The sequence below is a fragment of the Parasteatoda tepidariorum genome, chromosome 5 (assembly GCF_043381705.1).
Source record: "Parasteatoda tepidariorum isolate YZ-2023 chromosome 5, CAS_Ptep_4.0, whole genome shotgun sequence".
Classification (NCBI taxonomy): Eukaryota; Metazoa; Arthropoda; class Arachnida; order Araneae; family Theridiidae; genus Parasteatoda; species Parasteatoda tepidariorum.
In genome coordinates this window covers 81,985,361-82,011,669 of record NC_092208.1, presented here as the reverse complement: position 1 = coordinate 82,011,669, position 26,309 = coordinate 81,985,361, and the positions used below count along the sequence as shown (strand labels likewise).

The following is a 26,309-nucleotide window of genomic DNA, read 5'->3' as shown; positions in this document are numbered from 1 at the left end:
TATCTCCCATTACTTAATCAGAAGGGTTATATTCTTAGTAAATAGAATAGGCGTATCAAGATTAAGCAATTTCCCCACTCTCCACATTTTTCCTTTATCCGTTACCATGGTTGCCGTAAATCTTATCTCACCTCCCCCTACTGCATTTATCGCAACTTGTTTTCACGTTAGTAATAATTTTTTTTCTTCTTTTTTAAGAATTAAATTTAGTTTTAAATAAGTAATTTCTGAAGCATAGATTGCACTGACATATGTGGAATGGACTTAATACATCTCAAGATGCATTTGAAACTGGCTCCATATGGAAGAAAGGAAGTCATATTTTCTAAAAATTACCTGTACGCACAGGTATTTAACATTAAAACATGCGCATGTTTAAAAATATTAATTAAAAAATTGAATTTTGTTTAAAATAAGAGGACGTTTCTGCATAGGTTGTGGTATCATATTTGGTAACAAAATAACGAAAACTTGGTGATTTTTTTTATAATTTTGGCTTTGCAAGACACATTTGAAAATGATCTCATCTGAAAAAAAAATGAAAGTTAAAATTTCTGAAAACACCCCTGTCCCGCAGTGGACTGGTCGTTAAGACATGGTTCCCAGCAGATCACCGAAGTCAAGCATCACTGGCTGCGGTCAGTGTGCGGGTGGGTGACCACTTGGATCAGTCTGCGTAGGGACCGAGGGTGTGCGGTATTGGTCCTCGTTAAACTGTGCTACCGTAAAGCGCTAGACTTAGCCCGACAGGGGGTCAGCAATGCCCCGACAGGGGGGCTAAGATAATTTTGAAAATAAGCAATAATTTTTAATATACGAAAAACAATTAATATGACATAGACATATTTGTTCTGATAAAAAATTTATCATGATTCAAATATTAACAAAGAAAAAATATAAAAGTGATATCTGAATAAATAAACAATATATGCACATCCATCATAAGATATTCTACAGTGTTATCAATTAAATATTCTACTCAAACAATAAAAAATTTATGCACAACTAGAAAAAATTCCNCATGTCTTCGGATCATCCTCAGGGATGTTTCCCAGACCGTCGTCAATAGCCCATTGTGCAGCTCTAGGGCGACGTAAATGAACTACAACAACAACACCTGAAAACACCCACATCAAAAATAATTCAACTGAAAAAAATGTACTTTCTCCGAATATACACTTCACGATCTCGTAAATTTTTGTTAATGAATCAAAACATTTTTGTACGCAATTATAAAATTAGCTTATTTAAAGATAATTCCACGTAAAAAATATTTTTTTCAATTTATTAATTTTGAATTGTAATTGAAATTTTTACGCCAATTCAATCTGTAATTTTAAACAGCAAAATACTAAGTCGGTCCAGTCATAAATTTTAATTGAGTCGTATTTCTCACGATTTATTATATTTTATTTTATAACAGGTGTTGAATAGTCACCTATTTTGGTCGATCAAGAATCAAGCCAAAATATTTTTTATCAAGAAAATCATGATAACTATGAACTTTGATATTTATATACAACAGTATTTTAAATAGAATACTGAAAAAAAAAACACCACATACATTGACTTTTAGCATAACTTTTTAACCAGTTTTCCATCCAATTCTTAATGCTTTTCATTTTGATATCAAAAATAAAATCCAGCCTAGGGATAAAAGTTAAGAATTCTGACACGCAGAAAATGGAGCAAGCTTTGAATTTGATAGTTGACAGTCAAGACTGCAGAACTATTGAACATTTCAGTTTCTCTGTTCCCTGTGGCATAATTTTTTCCATAAATTAAAAATTCATAAAATAGTTGGCAAATATTAATCTAATTAGTAACAAAAACTAAAGGTTATTTTTAAACCTGGTTCAAATATTTAGCGTCAATTGCAGCATATTCTTCATTTTAACTGATTTTTTTATAATAGTGAAAGAGAATTATAAAATACAACAGTCAGTACATTGTTATAAAACATATATCATTACAAATCAAAACTTATTTAACAGGCTTGGAAAAAACTGAGTTTTTTCTATAAAAAAAAAATGTGGAAAAATATTTTAAGCCCGTAATTGAAATTAACCAAACCATTCCGCGGAATTTGGCTTTTAACTAGTAATTAATGTTTTCATTTAACAATTCAAAAATATCCTCTCTTTTTTTTTTTAAATACATTAACAAAATAATAAAAAAAAGAAGAGGAACTAAATACAATAAGTATGCTTTTATGATACTTTAGAACTAAATTTAACATACAATAAGCACTCAACATTTAAATTTTATTTTAGTAATGTAAGTTAAAAGAGTGATCCGTCCTTGCTTGTGTGTAATATAAAAATGCTAGTATTATTTAATTAATATCATTATTTAGTTGTATATAATTTATAATAGTATTTAATTACATTTTATGAAACATACATTTCTTAAATCCATTGAATCAATACAAATTTTAACATATTTAAGGTAATATATCACATATTTTATATTAATAATTGCTTAATAATAAATTGATGAAAAGATGCAGAAATGACAGATTGCATGTAAAAGTCTTAATACCAATGGTTTAATAACAAATGAAGTATAAACTACTTTGATTTATTTTAACAAAATAGACGCTTAAGTTTAATAATATCAGAGGGTGTAGCTGTCTTGAAATTTCTTATTTTCCTGATGAAAAATATTTCATTGTAATTTGACCTTTATTTTTAGCTTCTTGCCCGGATATTTCTGATTTGTATGTGTCAAGAACATCTCATTTTCTATGAATACTAATGTAGTTCCTAAAATAATCAGCTTGAATAATCGAAAGATTTGGATTTTCCATTTAATATCTTTGTTTGAATTAATAGTTCATAAATAAAATTTCTTTCGAATACAAATGCTAAAATGCATAATTACAGTGATTTCTTTTCAAAATTATTGAAATCCCACTTTAAAGCAATTTTTTGACAGGGTGCGTACTCAAATCTTTTTTAAAAAAAAGCACCTTTTAAGCACTAAAAAAATATTTATAAGCACTATATACATTAGCAAAATAATTTTTTAAGACTTTACATGATCATGATAAAATAACTAGTTTCTGACAAAATTATTTTCTTAATTATATTAGCCACCATAAAAAGATAGAGTGATTTTTCGGTTCAATTTCTGAAGGGTGGAAAATGAAGAAGGAAATTGAGAATTTCTTGCAAAATGCAGCAGAGAGAGCAAGAATCTCACCAAACCCTGCTCAGTATACGTACATGTGGACCGCCACATCAAACATGTAAAATGATTGGTGCTTTAATATGCTACAGTCGAACGGAATACATCATGTTACAAGGAATTGTGAAAATGTTAAATAGCTTTTGAATAATATGTGGCGAAAATCCACATGGTGAAGAAAGAAACCCTCAATTTTGAAAAAGGAAAATTAAGCACTTTTTAAACACACCCAATAAAAAAAAAAGTATCTTCAAAGGCTTTTAAAAAACAAAAATAAGCACTTTTTAAAAAGGCTACACACCACGATTGAAAAATTAATGAACTTAATTGCAACTTTTTTAATAAATATTGGTATGAAAGAATAATAAATAATTGATACTGATTATTTTTAATGCAACAGTACCAACCAATAAAATTTCCTAATAACTGATACTCAAACTGCTATGAATTGCTTATTAACAGAATTCTACTGGAAAAATGGTCAAAACTTTTTTTTTTAGAAAAGTAACTTTGGAATCAAATATACATATATATTATTTTGCTGTCTGTTTTCTTTTAAAGTAAATTAGTACATGTATACTGTATAAAAAATGTGCAGGTTTCTTTTCTTTAACCCACATGTATAATGCGCCAAAAAATTTGCTCGATTTCTTCTTCAGCACACATGTATACTGTACCAATAAATGTTCTGGTTTTTCTACAAGGCCTGCAATTTGGTTATTAACATAATGCAACAATAAATTAGTTGAATTCCAGGATTGGCAAAAATTATGATTTTTTTTTTCAATACTCAACATTATTACAGCTAAATTAGTTAATATTTCCTACTCAAATGGTTAAAATTACTATTAAATTAAAAAGTAATCATTGAATAAATAAAATCTTAATTACACTTTTCAAGTTCCACTTACTAATAATTGGGATACTATTTGTTTGATATCTAATGAAGATCAAATTAGTTTAGATCAGAAAACATTGCAGTAAAAAAAAATTTACAAGTTACTTTGGACTAAGGTAAATATGCTTTCTGGCTGCAAGCTATTTTACATACATTTAATGGAAAATTATAATATAAGAGATTAATGCCACTCTTGCCTACATACTTTGTGTTTCATTTATTTAGAAATTTAATAATTTACTTGCATATCCCTTTCATTTCTTAGTAAAATACCATCATTATCACTGAAATTAGACTTTTAATAATATTTAAAAAAAAAAAATCTAAGTGATTTAAAACATTCTGAATATTTTTGTTAGAACTATTATAAACAGGGTTGGCAAGGTTTAGGACAGAATGGTTTAATCCATGGCTTAAACCGTCCTGTCCAAAACCCCTTTACTCTAATTATGTCACAATTTTATCTGAACAATATTCAAGAGGTAAAATAAACATAGAACTAATAACATATTGATAATTAAATATACCAGAGAATATTTGTTTTTAAAAGTATAATGTTTTATTAATATTGTTTGACTCTTCAATTTAAACAAAGGAAGATTAATCAGTAATCAAGTTCAATTGGTCCTCTCATTCAATAGTACATAACTGAAGTTTGGCCTTGCCATACAGGTTAAAATATTAGGGACTAAGTGCTTGGTTTGTCATAAACAGGTTTATTTATCTATTGTACTATTCAAGAATACTTTTATTTCATTCATGTTCAATTCTTTTAGCATAGTGGTGATACATCACCAGTGTCAGTAACTGAAACTGATGTTATGCCCTTCAAAACTGTGAATACATTTTTCAGTTATTTTGTATTTTCAATTTAAACTAATATATTTATATTTAAAAACAATTTTTTTTAAAAAAGATGTCTTTTTTATCATCCTGTGATGCAGATTATAAAATTTAGAAAGAAAAAAAATTGTGAGAAATAAAAGGATAATTTTTGAATAATTTTAGTATTTTTTTTAAAGAAAAATTCTTATTTTTTAATATTGCCATATTTATCCTTATGCAAAAATATTATTTATCAGTATTAAAAGCATATTTATATTTAAAGGATTAGGTATTCACTTTTGTTGTTCAATGAATTGTGGAGCTTCAAAAATTATAAACCTTTTCCTATTATATTATATTATTTTCTTTTAATAAGTTATAGTAAATTGTATAAAAAATATCAAATATTTATTGATACATGTAATTATTATGTGTACAATGGTTACACCTATAGAATTTTTCCTTTTACCAAAGTTCAAGGTTTTGGACACTTTAAGACAGTAAAACCAACGTGTCCTGTCCAAAACCAGTTTAGGAGGTCCAAAACCCCAACCCTGATTATAAAATATGAAAATTTTATTTTGAAAATATTAAAAAAAAAAATTCATAAAAAGAACATAACTTTTTATTTTAACGTGATCAATAATTACATTATATAACTGAATGTCAACTTATCTTAAGTGATTAGAAAATTAATCTGGTGATGCTGTTTGTTAAATTAAGCCTTCTTAGAACATTTTCACACTCATCAATTTATTTAAACATATTTAAAAGAATGTTATATCTAAACATTTAAAAATTATATATTTATTTAGATAAAAATAGATTGGTTCGATTCAAACTAAAACTATTAATATAAAATTAAACCTATCAGTTTAAACCAATCAACAATCGTTATTTATCTCAAATCAAGTGTTTATATATATAAAAAAAAAGCAGATCTTTCTTTTCTTAGATATTATAAATAATGAAAACAAATGCTCTGCATATGATGTTGCAGAATTAGTTTTGAAATAGCTGTAAGCATAATTTGTAAGGTATAAGTGTAAACTGAATTTTTAAAATAGTTGATATAATTATAAGTTTGCAAATATTCAAAAGAAATATTCGGAGAGCGTAAAGCAAATGCTAGTTTATTGACTTAAAATGAACCTTCTTCAAATGACATTATGAAAATACACAGATATGTTCACAATCTTAATTATCTATATCCACAATAGTATTACATAAATAATAATTCACCATTCAGTGTAACATCAAGAGAGAGGCGAAAACAATTTGTCAACTCCCAATCATAATTCCTTCAGGTAAACAAATACATACTAAATACTAAAGTAGACAATAGAAAGTAATAGATACACTAAAAATAAGTACAAATATAAAAAATATTTAGTAAAAATAAATCAATTAACATCTTTATGGTCTGAAACTGGTAAAACCGTGTTTAAAAATGTGACTATGATTAAAATTCAACTTTAAAGTTCAGATGATTTGAAATAAATCTTACTAATATGAAGGAACTATAATAGAAAGTTAGGTATATAGCCCTAACGTAGCACAAATTTTACAGCATACATCACTATAATTTCAAAAGTTTAAAATGCGCTTATCCTTATTCAACAAATTACACAAAAGGTTGATTTCTAATGTAAAGCATAGTTTCTTTATGATGTGAAGATAAATATGTTATTTGGTAAAGTTAAAATTAACTAAGCTTAAATTTGGATAGTTAAGATGAATAGTGTAACTATTTTAATCTAATTATTGCACTTTCAAAATAAAGAGCTACATGCTTTATTTGTACATTTGAAAAATTTTGATATAATGATCCTTTTTAAAATCACAAAATAGATCTTTTTAGGCCTAAAATAAACATATTTATATTAATGAGGAAAAAAAATTATGTGTTAATAGGACCGGTAATAGATTAAATATGTGGGATTTAAAAGATTTCTTTATCTCTCTGCAATATTTGTCAACAAATCATAAAAAAATGCAATGCCAATAGTTATTGTTTACCATTTCGTTAACACTGCATATATTTAAAAGAACAGTTTAAATTAGAGTCGGGTCTTTAAATACAAGCCAGTTGATCTGGCTTTCTCACAACCATCTTTATCACATTTAGCTGTACATTTTTCATTTTTAACATTTATGAATACTGAATAAAGGCTTCCTTAAACACATTAAAATCAAGCTTTTACATATATTGAAAAAATGAGAGTAAAAACACAAATTGTCATCGAACGACTAAATAAAATGAACAGTAAAGATAAAATTATATCTTAGCACTCAGACGCTTGATAATTTCTTCATGATCGGGAAACTTAAGTTTTCGAGGAGGACCCAATTTTAAACCACTCCACAATGTAATTTGGTCCTTTCCTTTTATTAAAACACATTCAAAACTACCACGAAGAGGCTTTTCCGGATTTATCTTTACATCCAGATTTACAAAAACTTTACACAAAGCCTCTTTTAAAGCTACAGCATTGCGACGATAAACTTGTCAGGAATTGCAATGCTGCAAGACAACACTGCAATCTTTCATGTCATCCTCAGAATCCTTCACCTTCTTGCTACTAGTTTCTTCTTCCTCTTCATCATCATCTTCTTCCTCCTCTGATTCAGAGGCCTGCTTCTTCTTCGGTGGTTTGGACGATTTTTCTTTCACTCCATTCTGGGCAGCCTTCTTTGGAGGCAACTTCTTCACTTCTTTCTCAGAATCTGACACTTCCATGACTTCAGAATCGGAGTCTTCGGCATATTTGGTTGCTGACTTTTGTCGACCACTCTGCCTCACAGGAGACTTGGGAGGTTTTTTTGATTTGGCGGCTTTGGACTTGACAGGTTCCTTAGCTTTCCGCTTTGGCTTACTCACTTTCTTAACTTCAGGCTCAGAATCTTCTTCAAAATCTTCCGAATCAGTATCTTTAGCTTTACGACCCCGCTTGCCTTTCTTTTTTTCATCTTCGTCAGAGGTATCATCGGTGTATTTGACGGCTTTCTTAACTCGTCCTCCGCGACGAACAGGAGATTTGGGTGGTTCTGCAGCCTTCTTCTTGGGTTTAGCTTGTTTTTTACCCTTCTTAGGTTTGGCATCTTCCTCTGAATCCACTTCTTCATCCTCAGATTCTTTCTTAGGCTTCTTTGCTGCCTTACCTTCATCCTCTTTGTCAGAATCCTCATCCTCCGAAACTTCCTCAGCTTTTGCACTCTTCTTTTGACGACCTCTCTTGGCATTCGCTTTGGTTTCAGGCTTCTTTGCTTTCTTTTCATCAGCTGATTCTTCATCACTTTCAGATTTCACATTTTTTTCATCCTTAGCTACATCATTAGAGACTTTCTTTTTCTTCTCATTCGTATCTGATCCAGAATTGACATCATCTTCAACATCGGAGAGAGCTTCTTTTTGGTTGACATCTTTCTCAGCTTCGGCTTCTGATGCTTTGCCCAGTTTACTACGAGCACCTTTTTTAGTACGCATATTTGCGAGGGAAATAAAACTATTCAACTAAGATAAACTTTTGAAATAAAATAAATTAAACTTTGTACTAAAATTTTAGGAAATATAATTCGCTTTCTCAAATTTGTTACTGTACAATGGCGGGAACGCTAAAAACCAGAGCTTACCGGTTTTTAGAAAGCGGCATGTTTAGTGATGCCAAATTAATTTTACAAAATATTCATTACAAAAATGAAATTTTTACATAATTAAGAATATAAAAGGTTTGCGTTTTAGATATCTGTTGTAAATACATAAATGTTTTCTGCATGAACTAATCCAGTAAAATTTTTTTATATAAATTATATGTTAAACTGAATTAGTGAAGAGAAGTGAAACAACTTGGAAATATTAGCCTTGTTTACAAACATTTACTTTTGTTTTCGGCAGAATACGAAGATGTGATGAAACATGCTATAATTTTTTTAATAAAAATTATTATGCTTTTCTTTCTTTTCCCCCCTTCAAAATATTGAAGTTTTCAGCAAAATGCAAACCAAAAAACAGAGACATCCTTTTGTTTCTACATTAATGGTTAATATTAAGTACTATTTTTTGGAAGTGTTTTTAACAAAAATTTAAGAAACACGTGAATGCTTTCATAAGAAAGAATATTGAGAAATTAGGAAATAGAAAATATAGTTTTGGGACATTTAAAAAATATGAACAAGTTTTTAAAGCATTTATTTAATTACAGCAATTTTTATATTATGAAATAGAAGTAATATTTCAAAAACTCCTGAAAATTTAAGTTAACTACTGTAAATATCTAGTTTATTTGTTTTAAGACTTTCAGTCTTGTAAGAGAGTTTGAATAGACTAATCGTGCTCTTTAAAATTTTTAATGAATAAATAATGTATAGCATCTAAGGGCAATCTAATAAGAAATATTTGTTTATCCGATATACATTCGGACACACTGATGTATTTGTAATAGTGATGCAATGTTAAAAATAGGTCTCAATTAGTCCCGTAGTGGACTGATCGTTAAGACACTTTTCCCAGCAGATCACCGAAGTCAAGCATCACTGGCTACGGTCAGAGTGCGGGTGGGTGTCCACTTGGATCAGCCTGCATAGGGACTGAGGGTGTGCGGTATTGGTCCTCGTTAAACTGTTCTAGCGTAAAATGTTCGACTTCGCATGCAGGTCGTCGGGCTACCGAAGCGGGGGTGCCATCCCCTCTGCAGAGGATCTAAATTGTGATGGCATGTCTTCGGATCATCCTCAGGGATGTTTCCCAGACCGTCGCCAATAGCCCATTGTGCAGCTCTAGTGCAATGTAAATGAACAACAAAAAAGATCTCAATTGAGGTCTTATAATTAGCTACTTAAGTACAGCATAGTAAATGCCTATATTAGGTGACGAGTTCTTTAAATAAAAGATATATTTTTAACTTATTTTTCCTAAAATTCTATTCCTGAAAAGATCAATGGTTGTCTCAAAATTAATAGAACATTTTTCACATACTTTTTAGGACCTGGTTTAAAGCTTAATCTAAACCATGGGGATATGTCCCCATGGTTTAGATTAAGCTTAGATTCTCTTATTAGCTTTCAATATAAATATTTGTTTTAGTTTTTTTTTATGCCAATTAAACTCACATTTAAATGATTAGAATAGATCGTAGTTTTAAATTTTTTTTACCATCTCTTGAAATGCAATACTATACTTTTTTTGTTGCCATATTGCATATATCTCATTTGTTAAAAAAAAGTGGCTTGCATATTTCATCAGCAATAATTGTCTGCTGTTTTTTTTAGGCTGGAGCAGTGGCCGGTTTATCTGTAGATTTATCACTTTATCCTCTAGACACAATTAAAACGCGCCTACAGAGCTCTAATGGTTTTTGGAAGTCTGGTGGTTTTCGTGGCATTTATGCAGGAATCGGCTCAGTTGCTGTTGGATCTTCACCAGGATGTTAGTTAATCTAAAGGGTTTTTTGAATTAATATTTTTGATGTGATCATGTCAACAGATGTGATAATTAAATGCAAAGTACATTAATTTGGAAGTTTCCACTATTATGCATTCTTTGTCTAAAGAAATTTGTTTTTATAATTCGGAGTAATAATGAGTAACCTAATGATGTCCAAAGTTAATTAATCTAACATCTATTACAAGAATAGAAATAAAGAAAATGTAGTCATTAATCTAAATAACTAGTAACTAAAATATTTCACTAGTTCCTTGACATTTTCCCAAGTCATTAGATTATAAAAAATGGTTGCATATTTATGAAACAAAATAAATTAAAGGAATTGAATTAAAATTTTTGTAAACCAATTAAAAAAAGTAAATGATACTTTATACAGAGTGCTTAGGTTTTTTAAAAAGTGCTTAAAGGTGCTTATTTTCATTTTTTAAAAGCCCTTAAGGGTGCTTTTTTTATTGGGTGTTTTTAAAAAGTGCTTAGTTATCCCTCTTTCAAAATAGGATTTTTCCTTTACTATGTTGATTTTCACTTCGAATTATGCACAAAGACACAGTTCACATTATTCTATTCAACGTTTTAACACTTAATTTAACCTTAATCTATTTCGGCGTATTGTCAGTTCGTAGCGTATGAAAATGTCATTCGCTTTACAAGATTTAAAATTTCCTGATTTTTGACCATTGTCAAAAACAGTGCCAAAAGGTTCTTTGACGTGACAGTTAAGACGAGATAAAACTGTCACTTGTCAAAAACTTTCTGACCCTGCCTAACTATCTTTTTTTTTTAAAGTGCTTAAAAATATTTTTTGAGTGCTCGAAAAGTACTTAAAAGGTGCTTATTTTTTGTTGAATAATTTGGCTATGCACCCTGCTATATAAATCAAAAATTTGTCATTGCATTTTAATAAATAGATTAAATGTTACATATTTACCATAAGTAGATCATTAGATTTAATATTAAAAGTAAAGTTCAAGCAAAATTCAATATGCAGATGTGTATTTTTCTCAATTGTCATGAAGTATACTATTTTGTGTCAGAAGCACAGAACAAAGCATAAAACCAAGTTAGCATATAATCTCTTTACACTCCATTAACCATGATGAGTTGCATCTCTTACTGTTCCCAACAAACCATCATTAATTTCGAGCCCTGTATTATAATTATTTCTTATAATAATTTTACTACTACATTGTTAAATTTTCTTATATTTATTAAACCTCGATTATAGATTTGTTATAATATACTTTTACTTTAACAATTTCTTGCTTGAAATGTTTTTATTAAACATAATAATCATGTTTGTAGTTTGGCAATATTATTTGAAAGCTCGGTAGTAATTTATTTCAAAATTGAATCTTTCTCTTCTGTATCAATTAATTTCGGTGCTTAATTTAATAACAAGTGATATTTGATTATTTTATAGGTTCAGTGGTATCTAGTTTTACAATTTCTTATTAAATAGTGATATTTATGAATTTTAAATTGCATCTAGGAAATTATTGTTGTCACGATAATAACTAAACATAGATTTGTTGGCAAAAAATGTTTACATAATTTACTATTTTACAGCTGCTGTTTTCTTTTGTACCTATGATGCCATGAAATGTTTATGTCATCATTTAGGAGCAAGTAGTAAGAATAGTTTTGTGCATATGTTTGCTGCCTCTTGTGGTGAAGTGGTATGAGGTTGCTTTAATATTTTTTATTGTATATTTATTCATTTTTTTTTTAAATTATAGAAATGTTGTAACTGTGTTTAAATTTACATTTATTTCTTTTTAACATTTTTCTTTAGTATCCCATCTATTTGAGTCTTACCAACTAAGCTAGTGTTGCCATCTAAATATTTCTTAATTATATTAATATTTTTGTGTTAAAATTTAATCTTGCTCAATTAAAAACTATGTTTGTTAGAGGATCATTTCATTATTCTAAAATCATTTTAATATTTTTTTTAAATGCTTTATTTTCTGACATGTTTTGATCTATTAGCGATATGTTACTTCTATTGTCTTACAGTAAATTATTGAAAGCAAAAAAACTTTTGGTAAACTATTATTACATGTATATAAGTTATATACTTTTTTTATTTCATGAAGTAGTATTTGACAAAATGTATCATTAGTTAATACGAAGTGAGGTGCATTTGCCCATCAAACATGATGTTTGATGTCTGTTGCCTGACAGATTAATTTGTTAGATAACTCACTTGCCATGCAATTAAGAAGACTTTAACTGATTAGCATATAATATTGGTAAAGATGATAATTAACTTATTAAAAATAATTATATGTTAAATATATATACTATGATATAATATAAATCTTATAAACAGCAGTGAGTAATATCTAAACATTATTAAAAAAATTATAATCTCTAATGATCTACTGAAAAATATTTAGAAAAATGAGAATTTTGCAAATTACAACGATTAGTAACTTGCTACCATTACAAAAAAATCTATGCATATTCTTACCTCATATTTTTCTATAATTTATGTCTTAATGTACTATTATCACTGAACTATTGTAAAAATGTATCTGTTGACAAAAATATACCTCTTCATTTTCTCTCATGTTTGCTTTTATTTTAAGGGTAAAAAATCAAATTCATGTTGGAATAGTTTTTCGAAGAAAATATATTTTATGTCTAGTTTTGTAACTATATTTAATGTTGCTAATTATTTTGCATAAACTCTGCTTAAAATTATATTTTTAATCTTTTTGTAATTATATTGAGAGATATTTTATTATACAGGCATCTTGCATTGTGCGTGTCCCCACTGAAGTTGTGAAGCAGCGATCTCAAATTAACTTAAATCTCTCAAGCTGGGCTATTTTGAAAGCTACTTTAAAATCTGAAGTAAGTTGTCTTTTAAATTTTTTGTTTAAAAATATATTGCAATTTTAAATAAATAATCCCAATAAACTGCGGAAATAAAATGTTACCTGATTAAAATTTTCAACCGCCTCAAAAATATACAAATAGGAAATAATAGNCTGTTCACTGATATGCTTGCAATGCATTTTCCCCACCCCCCTCGTAAATCAGGCAGAAAACGAAATCAGCATGCCACACCCTAGAGTTTGATTGACGGCCTAAAGAAAAAAATAAAGCATTTCTCCCTTCCCTGCCTTCAAGGTCACGGAGGAAATGACGTTTCTCTGGGAAAACGGGGAAAAAAATTTTTCCCCTTCCTTACATTTTTTCCTCTACTCAACTTCAAGGAGGAGTCCAATTTCCGCTTTTTTCGTTCTAGATTAAAATGGCGGGAAAATCGAGCAAAATTTTTCCCGGTTTTCTGGTTTCCCGGTTATCTGGATACCGGATAAATGGTTCTCTACTGTATATTACCATTTTAAATAAATAATCCCAATAAACTGCGGAAGTAAAATATTACCTGATTAAAATTTTCAACCGCTTCAAAAATATACAAATAGGAAATAATAGTCGACGGTATCAAGCTATTCAAAAGTAGGCGCTCTTTTTCAAGACTTGCTGGAAGTGAAGGGTTGTTCACGCCTGGTAACTCTGGAAAATAGGTGTCTATTTTTGAAGCGCTTGAAACATCTCACCTGTTTTATCCATCTTATTTGTATATTTTTGAAGCGAATGTAGTTTTCAATCAGGTAATCTATATTCAATGGTTTCTCATTAATATAATCTGTCATTTTTGCTATTTCTGATTGTAATTAATAAGAAGAACAATTCCATTGGTGTGTCTCAGACGTTTAAATTTTGAAGGATATGAAATTGAAAATAACACAATTACAATAATTCTCAAAATTTTTACCACCTGAAAAAAAAAGAATTTCCGTCTGATAATTGTCTGCAAAATTATTATTTTTTTTCCAATTTTTTAGTTTGTTTGTTAAATTTGCAAAATTGAAATTGGAGAAAGTGTATGATTTATATTAATTGTCACAAATATTTCGAGGGGACTTTTTTCAGATTTCTAATTATTAAGTAGACAAATACGCACAATCCCCCATGCTGCCCATAATACAATTCATTTTAATAATATGGATACATTTCATGGTACTTTACTTAAGTTATTTTTAATTGTTATTTCTTTCCATAACAACTGAAGAGCTAATTGAATAAAAAAAGTTCTAAGCAACATTTTATGCAGTTTGAATAATTTATTTTTTTGCGTTTTTACTTTAACTATAGGAAATAAAGATTATGCCATGTTTTATTTCGTGTTTGCAAGCTTCTAAATAGGGAAATATCTAACTCACATTTAAACTGATTAAATCATAGTGTTCATATGTCTCGGTGATCTGAGTTTAATGGAAGTACTAAAGGACATTGTATTACACGTTTTTCCGGTGAACACTTGAGCTTCTCATGTGAACAAGAGCAGAAATTTTTAGAACCGGTATCAAGAGTAAGACATTACCTATAGATAGTTTAAAATTCCTAAGTTTTATCTTCTGAGTCTAAGTTTTCAGAATCCCTTCTTCTTTTAGAGGTATCTATATTTATGGTTGCATGTAATTGAAGAATGTCTTTTGAAGATCTTTTACCAAGCAAAATAAAAAAAGTAACTTAAAATCAAAGTAAAGCTATAATCTTAAACAATATATACTCTTTTTCCATCAGAAATTGCATGGACAATAGCTTAAATATTAAAAAAATGACTAAAATATGACTTATAATTATTAAAATTGATGAATAATTCTCAATTTTTGCAAATTTTTATAATCTCAAGTTAGGCAGCATTAGATTGCAGCTTTTCATTTTCATAAAGTTGAGGTTTTTCTGCAAATGGACTTTTTTTTAACCTTTTTTCTTATTTATGTGAAAAACGCTTGCTAAACTTAATACAGCGATCATGAATAATCGTTACAAACTTGCAACAGTTAAAAAAATAGCATATTATTCGCCCAAAAAGTGTTATTTCATGAAATGACATAGTTTTCAAAAAACAGCCATAAGTAGATCATTTGAGGGATTAGAAAGAACTGCAACAATGCATGACACTTATAGTTTTTTTAGAGTGGAAGAAGGCTAAAGTTTAGTTAGTTTGTGTTTAGTTACAGATTTGACAACAAACAATTGATGAATGACCATAGATAGAAAATCAGTGATTTTATCTGAAATTCTTTTTAAAAATGTTTCCTAGTTTATTTGACACAAAATTAATCTCTTTCCTGGTGAGGAAAGTTTCGAGATTCACGCCCCCCTTCTGCACCACAAATTCTCACAGAGACTTGCATAGTTTGGGGCATATTGGAGAAAAAGAAGAGGCAAGGCTATTTGAATTCTTCTGAAATTCTTTGAAAATAGTCTCAAAGGCTTTATTGTGCTCCAAAGCTATGGGAGTAGTTTTACCGATAGCAGTGCATAGCAAAGAACATTGCGTACTTCAGAAAGGCGTATATATACACCAGGGGAAATTTAAAAATTGGCTTAGCAAATCATGTATATATGCCAGCACTAGGCAAGGAGTTAAAATAAGACTGCTTTTGAAGTTAAAGTCTTTAATTTTGTTTGGCAGTTATTATAATTTTTTTTAAAAAAATTATTCTTGTATTTTTAGGGAATTAAAGGACTATATAGAGGCTACTCTAGTACTGTGTTCAGAGAAATTCCCTTTTCACTCATTCAGTTTCCCATATGGGAAAAACTTAAAGTAAGATTTTCCAAAGTTTGTTATTAATTATTGTAAATTTAATAAATAATGTGCTAATTTTTATGTAAATTATTACAATAATTGAAAGTGCTGATCTAACTTTTCAAAATATTATTTTAAAATGTACAACTTTCCCTAGTTTATTTGATACAAAACTGAAAATGACATTGTTTTTTGAGTAGTTTTTAATTTTGTTATGCAGTTATTATTTAAAATATTGATCATAATTAGTTTATATAGTTGTAATATTTATTTTACTTAATGAAAAGATATAAGTTTTCATGAAAATTACAATAATTATGAAAGACTTTAGACACTTTTCACTGCTTCAATATCTGTAACCATTTAAAGTTAGCAACTCTGTTCTGTCATTGTAATTCAGTAGAAACATATTATATGGATTTTACTTAAAATGAGAACCATTGGAATCAGATGCTAAAATGAATTTACTTTATCTTTTAAAGAACTAGAGTTGTCGAAATGAATATTAAATATCATAAAAAGCAAGATACTTGAACACTTAAAAATTTAATTAAGTTAATAAAATATTCATTTATCATGCTTATTTTAGTGCATGTGTGTCAGAGTTGTTCAGTCATGAATCTTTGTTAGTGTATTATTTTCTCTTTATTCTATAAAAAAAAGGAAGAACAGAATTCATTGTCTTGTTAATTCTGTTAAAGAAGTTATTTTCACTTAAATTTCTTTAAAAAAGAAAGTAACTGCTCATAGTATTATATATATTTTCAGTTTATTCATAGTATATATTCATAGTCATATTCATAGTCATAGTATTATATATATTTTATGATGCTGTTGCAAATCTTAGTAAGTGTCATTTAATTTCTTTTAAGGTAAAATAACTTTTGTAACTAAACTTATTTTCACTGTTTAGAACATTAAATTTTTATCTGTAATCATCAAGGTTTAAAATGCAACATAGTTAGCATTTAGCATCTTTTATTATATGTAATAACATGTTAAATCTGTAAAAGAAGTTTTTTCATTTAAAAGTAAAAAATTCTGGGCATTAGATGGCACATATATAATTTATCATCAATATCAAGTTTAGGCACGTAAATTCTCTTTATTTAATAATAGCTTACTTGTTCAACAGAAAAAGAATGATCAAGTTTAATTTAATTTTTTGTTTTTATTTACTAATGGATGTATTAACAATATGCTAAGAAACAAATTTAAAAAAAATATTAGCAATAAATAAATTTTTTTTTTAAAAAGGAAAATGTTTCATATATAATATTGTTTTACTTATTATCATTCTTGATTTTTCTACTCCTTTTTTTTATTTGCAATGGTAAAGTGATGAATTTTTCCATTTTTGATGTTTTTCTCTAACTTAGATACTTTGTATATTTACAATAAAATTAGATTTAAACTATTTTCACGAAGTTTTAATTATTGTATTACTTTTGAATTTTTATTTTTAGGTTGAATGGTCAGCAAGACAAAAATATCCTGTTAAACCATGGCAATCTTCCTTTTGTGGTGCCATTGCTGGTAAAAATAAATATTGTTTTTTTCTATTTAAATGGTATAATAATATAATACATACCATATATACTGGATACTGGAAGGAATTATTAGCCAATATGAGAGAATTAAACTAATTGTCTTCAATAATAATGATCACTTTTATTCAAATCTAAGTACGGTAATAATGTTTTTGTATATGACACATTTATTTTCTCTATACTGTTGTCAAACCTTTGATTTTTAAAAAAAAACTGGTTTTGATTAATTTTTATTATTATTGTATTCTGCTAGATTAAAAGTTAAACTCTATTTGGCAGAAATTTGATATTGGTTACCTTATTTTTTCAAAAAATTACCAAGTTAATAAAAAAAATGCTGCATTATAACATCAATATTTAAAATATGTTAGCTTCTAGGAAAGTTGCAATAATGGTATTGTTACTTAAGGTCCTTTTGAATTAATATGATTTTTTTTAATAAAATAAATCAGAAAAAATTAAATTGTTGAAACATAATTAATTTACATTCATTATAAATTATTTGTATTTAATAATTTTAAATTAGAATTTTTGAATCCTGGGAACATTTTATTAAAAGGAAATCCTGTAAATTATGAAAAGTTTGAATGATTATAACTAAAACTTTGTTTTCTTATTAATATGATACCATATAAAGAAATTTAAACTATGGTACTTTTAACTCGTATTTTGAGAACTGTTTTAGGTCATCTTAAAGAAAGAGAAAAACAAAGTTGAATTTCATAATATAAAAAGAATGATTTTCATCTTTTTTTCTCATTATTGTTCATATTTTCATTATCATTACTGTTTTTGATATTCCAAATCTTTAATAATTATTTTTGTTGTCAAATTTAAAAGAATATTTCTTCTTACTCACTGTTTTTTTTGTTTTATAACATGGAAAGAACTGGTTTGCTGTGCAAAAAAGTAAAAATATGACATGTGTGTTGAACAAGAGGGTAAAATGTTTGTTATTCGATTAAAAAAAAATTCCTAGTTTCTAACTGCCAGAATAGTTTTGCATAAAATATTATTTTATCATAATAAATACTTTAAAAAAAATTATAAAAATTTATGTTGTATTTTTATCTTTTTGTGAATTGTAAATAATGTGTATCTTTAATTTTTAGGCTCTGTAGCAGCAGCCATGACCACACCATTAGATGTTGTTAAGACAAGAATAATGCTTGCCAAAGTATGCATTTGTTTCAGTACTCACAATTATAAATGGTTAAAAAATATTTTAATAATAATAATAAGATAATTGCATTTGTAGAAATTTTAATTAGGATCTTGTAAATATTTTTCAGAGAAACATTTTAATACATAAAAAATTCCTTTAGTTCAAAGTATACTCTCTTATAATCATTTCACTCCTAATCATGATAATCTTACTTTTAAATTTACACATGAGCTTTTAATTCTTATTAACTTTTTTTAAGGGGTCTAAAAGGAGAAAACCCTGAATAGTCAGAGAATTTAATTTCGCCAAAAAATTTAGAGAACTGTAAAAGAATATGGAGTTTTTTAAAACGAAAATCTGGAAATTCCAGTTACGAACCAGGAAAATAATAACAAGGCTTAAACTTTCATGTTAGTGGCAAGTGAGGTTGAGGAAAAAATTTAACATCTGATATTTTATTTTTCTAAAAATTCTGCTTCAACCTGGTTAAATATTCTTATATATATATTAAAATTATAAAATTAATTTGCATGAAATACTTTTTTCTAAACTCAATTTTTTAGCAGAAGTAAGATATATGATGGCTATGTGACTCTAGAACGTAACTTTATGACATAATGAGTTTTTAAATTGTTTTAATTTTAGTGTAAAATATTGTTTCTGCTTATAAATTTATACTTGTGTTTATACTCCTGTTTATAAATTTATACTTGTGTTTATACTCCTGTTTATAAATTTTAGTGTAACTCTAAAAAGTAGGGAAAGTTGCAATGTTTTACAAAAAACCTGGAAAATTCCTTTCTCTGGAATTTTTCCTCTCTCTGATTTTAATATAAATTTCGGTTTGGCATAAATTTATTTTGTTCTTCTTATTCATTGTTTATCACAGTTAAAATTAAATTTCAGCCTAATAAGTGTTTTCTAGGCTGAATGATAAAAACTTAATCAATGTTAAAGTTTTTTATTAATTAAAAGAATTCCTCTTCAAAGATGTTATCCTATTTAAGTTTCCTTTGTTATTCACGTTATTCCTATTTATTAAAATTATACTCTTTTTTATTGATCTAATGTTAATCATAGTTTAAATTTTGTGCAATAAAAAAAAATAAAAGTTTGTTTCGGTAGCTAAAATTTATTCTTAGCAATTCAATTTCAGGAAGTTCTGAATTATAAAAGGTTATAGAACTTTAAAGAATTTTTTCTGTTATAAATTCATATTATATAACTGATCAACTTTTATATTCAACTTAAATTTTTGTTCAAGTTCTAGAATACTTCTTTTATTTTTTCATGCTTTGTTGCCATGTTTTTTTTCTTTCCATTCTCTTGTCTTATTCTTTGTTTTTTCTACATTTTACCCATTTAAGAATTAAGAATTATGCACTAAGAAATTATGCATTAAGAGTTAAGAATTATGCACATAAGAAAATTCTGTGAAATGTTTGTTATATATGTAATTTTTAAATAGGATTGACATGTATATAAATCAAATCAGAATATATATAAAATGAAATAAATGGATAGAAATCAAAGTATAACCATGTATGAAGTGTATATCAATCGAAGGTTTCACAGGATGCATATTTTTATAACATTAAGATAAATTGATTGCCATCATTCATGCAAAGCTAGACTAAAATATTGCAGATTGTGAAATGATTTGAAAGAAACTGTTTAAGTAGCTTAGGGTCTGGGAAGCACAATTTAATGCCTCTTAGCCTTTTTAACCTAAAAATATATTTTAGAATGAAAATTTTGAAACTAAAAAGAGTTTTATGTTTTTGCTTATTGAATTTGTAGCATTTAATTATTGAATTTTAGCCTGTTGACACATCTAAAATTTATGGGAATATTATTACTTTTTATTCATTGAGCATTATTTTATGAATGTGCATTCACTATTAACCAAAGTAAACATTATTAAATAGCGTTCATGGCTTTGTCGGTAGAAATTACTACTATATTTAAAATTTAGTTCTGCTTCTGGTTAAAGAAAATTTCAATAACAAATAATCTTTATTGTCTGAAAACAACTATTTTTGATTAGATTAAATGCCATAGAAGAAAAGGGTTTCGCTAATGTATTAAAAAGTTTCTTTGCAGAAGTTTTTAATTTATTTAATTATCATTTTTCACCATTAGGAATGTAAATGAATCAAAATTATTTATTCTCAAAATGATTTAGACTTATTATTATCATTTCATATCAATGAATTGTTTAATAATTCACTTTTAACATTTCATTATTTAGATATAATAAAATATTTATATTGAGTGAATAATTTTTTATTTTTATTTTAGAAAGGTACCCATACAGCTAAAGGCAGTATAATTTTGGTAATGCAGGATGTATGGGTTGAAAGTGGAATTCGTGGGTGAGTTTCATATCATGATTAAAATTCATTATCCTTTAATCGTTTTATAAATGTCATGCTAATTACGTATCATCTTTATCTAATTTAAATTTATGAAAATAATATTAAATAAAAATCTTCCATCTTTTGTACTTTTTGTAATAGTTATTATCTGTACAAAAAACTTGATGTCCAATTTATTATGTGAAAAGGAATCTAGAAATTTTTTTTAATTTCCAATGGCAGAGAACTTGACATAAAGGGGAAAAAAGACATGAACAAAAAAAGAAAAAAAAAAAACTAAGAACAACCAACTGCTGAAGAGCCATGCAAATAGCTGAAACTTCCTTATCAAATGCGGTTTGGAAACTTCCGATTGGGGCATAAAAAGAAAACAGTTCGCTAAAGACACCCGCTCCAGCATTAGGTTGGTTATTTGAAAAAGAGCCATCAGTATAAACCCGCAGCCATTCAGGTTCTGGGAATCTGTTATCTAGAGTCTCCAGAGCAAGGGAGAGAAGAACTTCAGGAGCGGTATCGCGTATGAGGACCGAGAGTTGCAGGTCCAGATACTTCCTAATCTCATGGACTAGTAGTGGGTGGCTTCATAATTTTATTCACTGTTACAGGAAGTTGAAGGGAATCTAGAAATTAGCTGCTGAAATGCATCAAATTTTTAATGTAATTTTGATTTTTAGTTAAATTATCAAAGCTAGACTGTATTTACTGATAAATAACAATTATCGAGTCAAAATAAATTGTAATATTTCATTTAAATTTAATTATAAGTTTCATTTTAAGTAAATCCAGCTAATAAGAGTTCCATATTTGTTTGGAGTTTATGTAGAATGCAATTATTAAAAAAAAATTGATATGGGATAAGGTAAGTATTTGTTTATTTTTGATGACAAAGAAATGTGCAGGATTGAAAATTCCCCATAGCATGCTAAGTAATATTTGAACTCCCTCTATTTATTTTATGAACATGGAAATTTTGTTACACTTTGATTAAATTCCGCTAAAGCTTGGACTTCAACTTCCCATGTAGAATTCCTATTTTATTTCAAAAATGTAAAATATAAACTTTTATTACATTTGTAATCAATGCTTAGAGATACCAGGTAACAAATTATATTTTCAGATTATTCTCTGGAATATGCCCTCGAGTATTGTGGATTTCTATTGGAGGAGCAGTATTCTTTGGTGCTTATGAAAAGTCAAAAGAAATATTCTCATCTTTATGATAGTCAATGACTATTAGGTTTCCTATGAATTATAACATATGTGATCAAAGAAAAGAATAGTTACTTTGTGGTGTTATCAAATATTATGGAAAGTTTAGACAATGTCATGAAATGTATACATAGTTAAATAATTTATCATATTGTTCAATCATTTTAGGTGACAAATAAAATTTTTTATTATTCATATTTATTTACTAATGAGTGTTTTATTCTAAATTTAAACTTATAAAAATTTGCATGCTTTGTGTTACATATTTATATAATGCATTAAGAATTTACGTATAATTGAAGAAAAATTATCAATCAATTGTATTAATTGCGAATTTAATTAGAAATAAGTTTGTGAATTATCAGGGTTCCCATTCAATTTCAGAAAAAAATTCCCCTACTTTTTTCCGGCATATTGGGTACATTTCAGTGAAAATCCAGACACTATTTTATCGATACCATTCAATTTTTCATCAGAAAACTTTGATTTTTTTAAAATTTGTAATACCAAATATTAGATTTTGCGAGCAAAAAAATATCATCGAATGAGGATGAAACATGTCAGCTCGACTAAAATTTGGAATTTTACAACAAATAATTTTAATAGATATTAGAATTTTTTAACTCCAATCTCAATAGCTAACTACGGTTACTGACAGTTCTGAAACTGGTTGTTTTCCTGGAATAATATTGGAATTTTCCAGGTTTTTGTAGAAAATTTTAATTTTCCCTAACAATCCTTTGCTTTTTAGAGCCAAAATAAAATTCCCTGACAATTCCAGGTTTTCCGTGACCCATGGAAACCTTGACTATTGCATGCATTAAACCTTTTACTTATATGATGACCTAGCTGCTTTTCATCTTCCAGTGTGTAATCAATCAATGATTATAAAAAGAAACAACAGACTTAGCTCCTTAGAATTTTTTAGATTTTATGAAAACTAAAGAGAACTCTAAAGATGTTCCTTATAAATAACATAGTGTGTATGCGATAAAAATTAAGAAAAAATACTTATTTAAAAAAAGCTCAGGCAAAAAAGGGTTAATATACATATACATATATATTAAATTTATCTTTCAAAATTTATAATAATTATTTTATGAATTTATTATTATAATTATTTATTTTTTTTTTAAATTTATCTTTCAAAATTATGATTACCATTCAGCAAAGATATTCCATTTTTGAATAAAAAAAGCCAATTTTATACAAAAATAAAAAAACTTTTCTAAAGTAAAAATTAAATTTTTTTTTTCTTTTGAAAAAACAGTGAGATAACTCATGAAAATAACAGGTCATGCAGTGGTAAATGTGTGTTTTTTGTTGATAATTTATTGTTAATAAAAAAATGAATTGCTCTCAAGAGATTAACTAATTTTTAGATTCACTTGTCAAGAATTATCACCATCACACTCTAGGCATTTCTGACTGTCCTCTCCCTGTGTACCTCAGGAGGAGCTAGGAATTTTTATTACTTGACAGTTTGTCCATCCCTAAGCAACATTAATAATTCTTTGAAATAAAATGGCCAATGCAGCAGGCACTTCAACGTAGGAAATATATATGTCAGGAAATCACCCTAAGAATTACAGTTTAATGCCCGAGACAAAACTTCTCCCAAAACCTCTTTCCATTCCATAAATTTGTTCCAGAGACATGTTAATCAATTATAGGTATATCAAACAGTGGTGGGACGAATTTGTTTTTAATCACACTCCAATTTTAGTTCTCTTTGGTTGCCTAATCTACAAGATAATATATTGAATTATTTTATATTATAAGTACCTCTAAATCACTCAGGTTTCTTGCATTTTCCTTGACAAAATTTAGAAAAACATCAATTCTGCCCTGGTGCAGAATTATGTCTGATTTTCTGAGCAAGACCTAATAACTACAAATACTCTACAGTTTACAAATACTCAATACTTAGCTGCTATTTTTTTAAAATTATGATTATTTCAGTTTGTTACATGAAATTGCTAAAAAAATAATCTTAGTTAAAAAAAATATTGAATTATGTGTAGATGCACACGTAATGAAACAAAAATTATTAAAACATATACATTTTTATCGGGATTTAGATTGCTATCTACTGAGATGGGTACATAAATAGTTCTGTGACAAACTTTGCAGCTTTAACAGGAGGATGTGTATCTTCTTTAAAAAGTGCTTAGGTTTGATTTACGTTTTTTAAAAGCCCATAAAGGTGCTTTTTTTTTACTCGGGGTTTGCAAAAAGTGCTTAATTTTCTATCTTTTAAAAAGACATTCTTTCTTTGCCATTTCTATTGTCGTTTTAAATTACAAAAAATGCATGGTTTTCACAATTTTCTCTGCACTAGTTACTAGCACAGAAACTAGTTATTTTATCATGATTGCATAAAGTTTTCGAAAATGTTTTTGAATTTTATTGATTTCATATTTATAAATTAAGAACTTTAAACGATAGAAATTTTTTTTATTGCTGCATAGATCCTAATTATGATTTTCTTTGGAAAGTGATTAAAAATATTTTTTGAGTGCTTAAAAGGCGCTTTTTTGAGGAAAAATCTGGCTATGCATCCTGTTTAAGCACTTTCTGATTTGTGGCAATCTTGAACATCATTTGAAGAAGTACAAAAATGAATGCTATGTTTTAGCCGTCCCTTTCTGCTGACAGATACTTTAACCTTATCCACGTAGAAATATTTTCTTCTTGAAACTTATTTAAAATTAGATTGAGAGCTCAATTTATATATTTCAATCAAATAGGACTTGATATAAACATTTAAAAAACTAGTATGCACTGCTATGCTTAGGTTTCAAATGAGTATTGTTGAAATTGGCATTTTTTGCCACCTAGTGCTAAGTAAAATGAGTTAATTTAATAATTTTCTTTTTTAAAGTAAATAAAAAAGTGAAAAAGTAAATTTTTTCTCTCCCTTCTATTTTCATTGATGAATGATAAAGGAATCATCTGTTCTCCTTTTGAAATCTGACACACAAAACAACTTCATCAGACAAGTACAGTACTTTGATAACACAGCTGCAGATACTTAAGTTTGAAGATAAAGTTTTCATAATGGACATAGGTATAATTTAATTCAATAAAATATATTCACAAGGGACAAAAGCATATTTAAAATAAAAAAGAGGAGAAAAATATTTAAATGCTAAATTTTAAAATGCTACTGCTCTAGTTTTGAATCAGTGATAATCTGGTTTGATATTCTAATCTGATTTTATATCTGGAATAATCTGATTTGTTAGATAGAAGCTTTACCTTTGGGTTTGTTTATTTTTTTTATATAGAATTGTAAGTTTCAAATTAAATTAACTTTTTTTTTATCTATCCTATTTTTTGTTTACAAGTGCATATAATGCTATCAGGGCCGGATTAAGCATACTAGGGGCCCTAGGCCATTCAAATTTTTGGGGCCCGATTACGTTTTCTTTCTTGTATATTTTTTATTTATTCAAATATAAAAGTATATATATATCGTTTCATTTAAGAAAGCATATTTAAAATAAAAAATAATAAACTAAATTTTACTTTATTTTGTTAAATTAGAACTAAAAATAATCATACCATTTTGAAAAAATTTGAATATATATTTGAAATTGATTTTCTAAAAAAAAAATCATTGTTTTTCTTAATTTTTTAAAATTTATTTTCAAAAAAAATCCATTTTAAGGGGGCACTTAATTATTGGGGGCCCCAGGCCATGGCCTAAAGTGTAATCTGACACTGGTTGCTATGTGTAAAGTTTGGGTTAAACTTTTCCAATTATAGTTTAAGAAAGTTTTATCTTGAGTGATATATCATAAACACATTTATTCCATAAATCCTGAACTTTATATCATTTTTTTTCCACTTAAGTTTATTAGATGTTTAAGCTATGTAAGATGTTTAAGCATCTGTCTTTTAGGCAACATTAAATTGTCAATTTGAACACACAAGATATGTATGTTTAAATTTAATATACACATACATTTCTTGATTTAATTTTTATCTACTATTTTGCAAATTCAAAATTTACTTTAAGTATGGGTAAGC

At 27.4% G+C, this 26,309-nt stretch overlaps 1 protein-coding gene and 1 non-coding gene across 2 annotated transcripts; one reads left to right on the top strand and one right to left on the bottom strand.

The window, feature by feature from the left end:
- Positions 1–6,029: 6,029 nt before the first annotated feature.
- Positions 6,030–8,577, bottom strand: LOC107442180 (transcriptional regulator ATRX homolog). The gene has a single exon (XR_011636746.1). It is a non-coding gene; the product is annotated as a transcriptional regulator ATRX homolog (transcript).
- Positions 8,578–8,775: 198 nt separating this feature from the next.
- On the top strand, positions 8,776–22,475 carry LOC107442181 (mitochondrial S-adenosylmethionine carrier protein). The gene is made up of 9 exons (XM_016055674.4): positions 8,776–8,951; positions 10,181–10,337; positions 11,922–12,031; positions 13,110–13,214; positions 15,898–15,990; positions 17,439–17,508; positions 18,635–18,699; positions 20,989–21,062; positions 22,183–22,475. Exons 1-9 carry the CDS (start codon positions 8,907–8,909, stop codon positions 22,283–22,285), a joined length of 822 nt encoding a protein of 273 aa, XP_015911160.1. The 5' UTR covers positions 8,776–8,906; the 3' UTR covers positions 22,286–22,475.
- Positions 22,476–26,309: the final 3,834 nt, after the last annotated feature.

Bases quoted from the DNA above. Each gene is read 5' to 3' on its own strand.
- LOC107442181 (XM_016055674.4), top strand. From the start codon at position 8,907: ATGCAAACCAAAAAACAGAGACATCCTTTTGTTTCTACATTAATG. The intron at 13,215-15,897 runs GTAAGTTGTCTT...TTGTATTTTTAG, and splicing joins AAGCTACTTTAAAATCTGAA to GGAATTAAAGGACTATATAG. The intron at 17,509-18,634 runs GTAAAAATAAAT...TTTAATTTTTAG, and splicing joins CTTTTGTGGTGCCATTGCTG to GCTCTGTAGCAGCAGCCATG.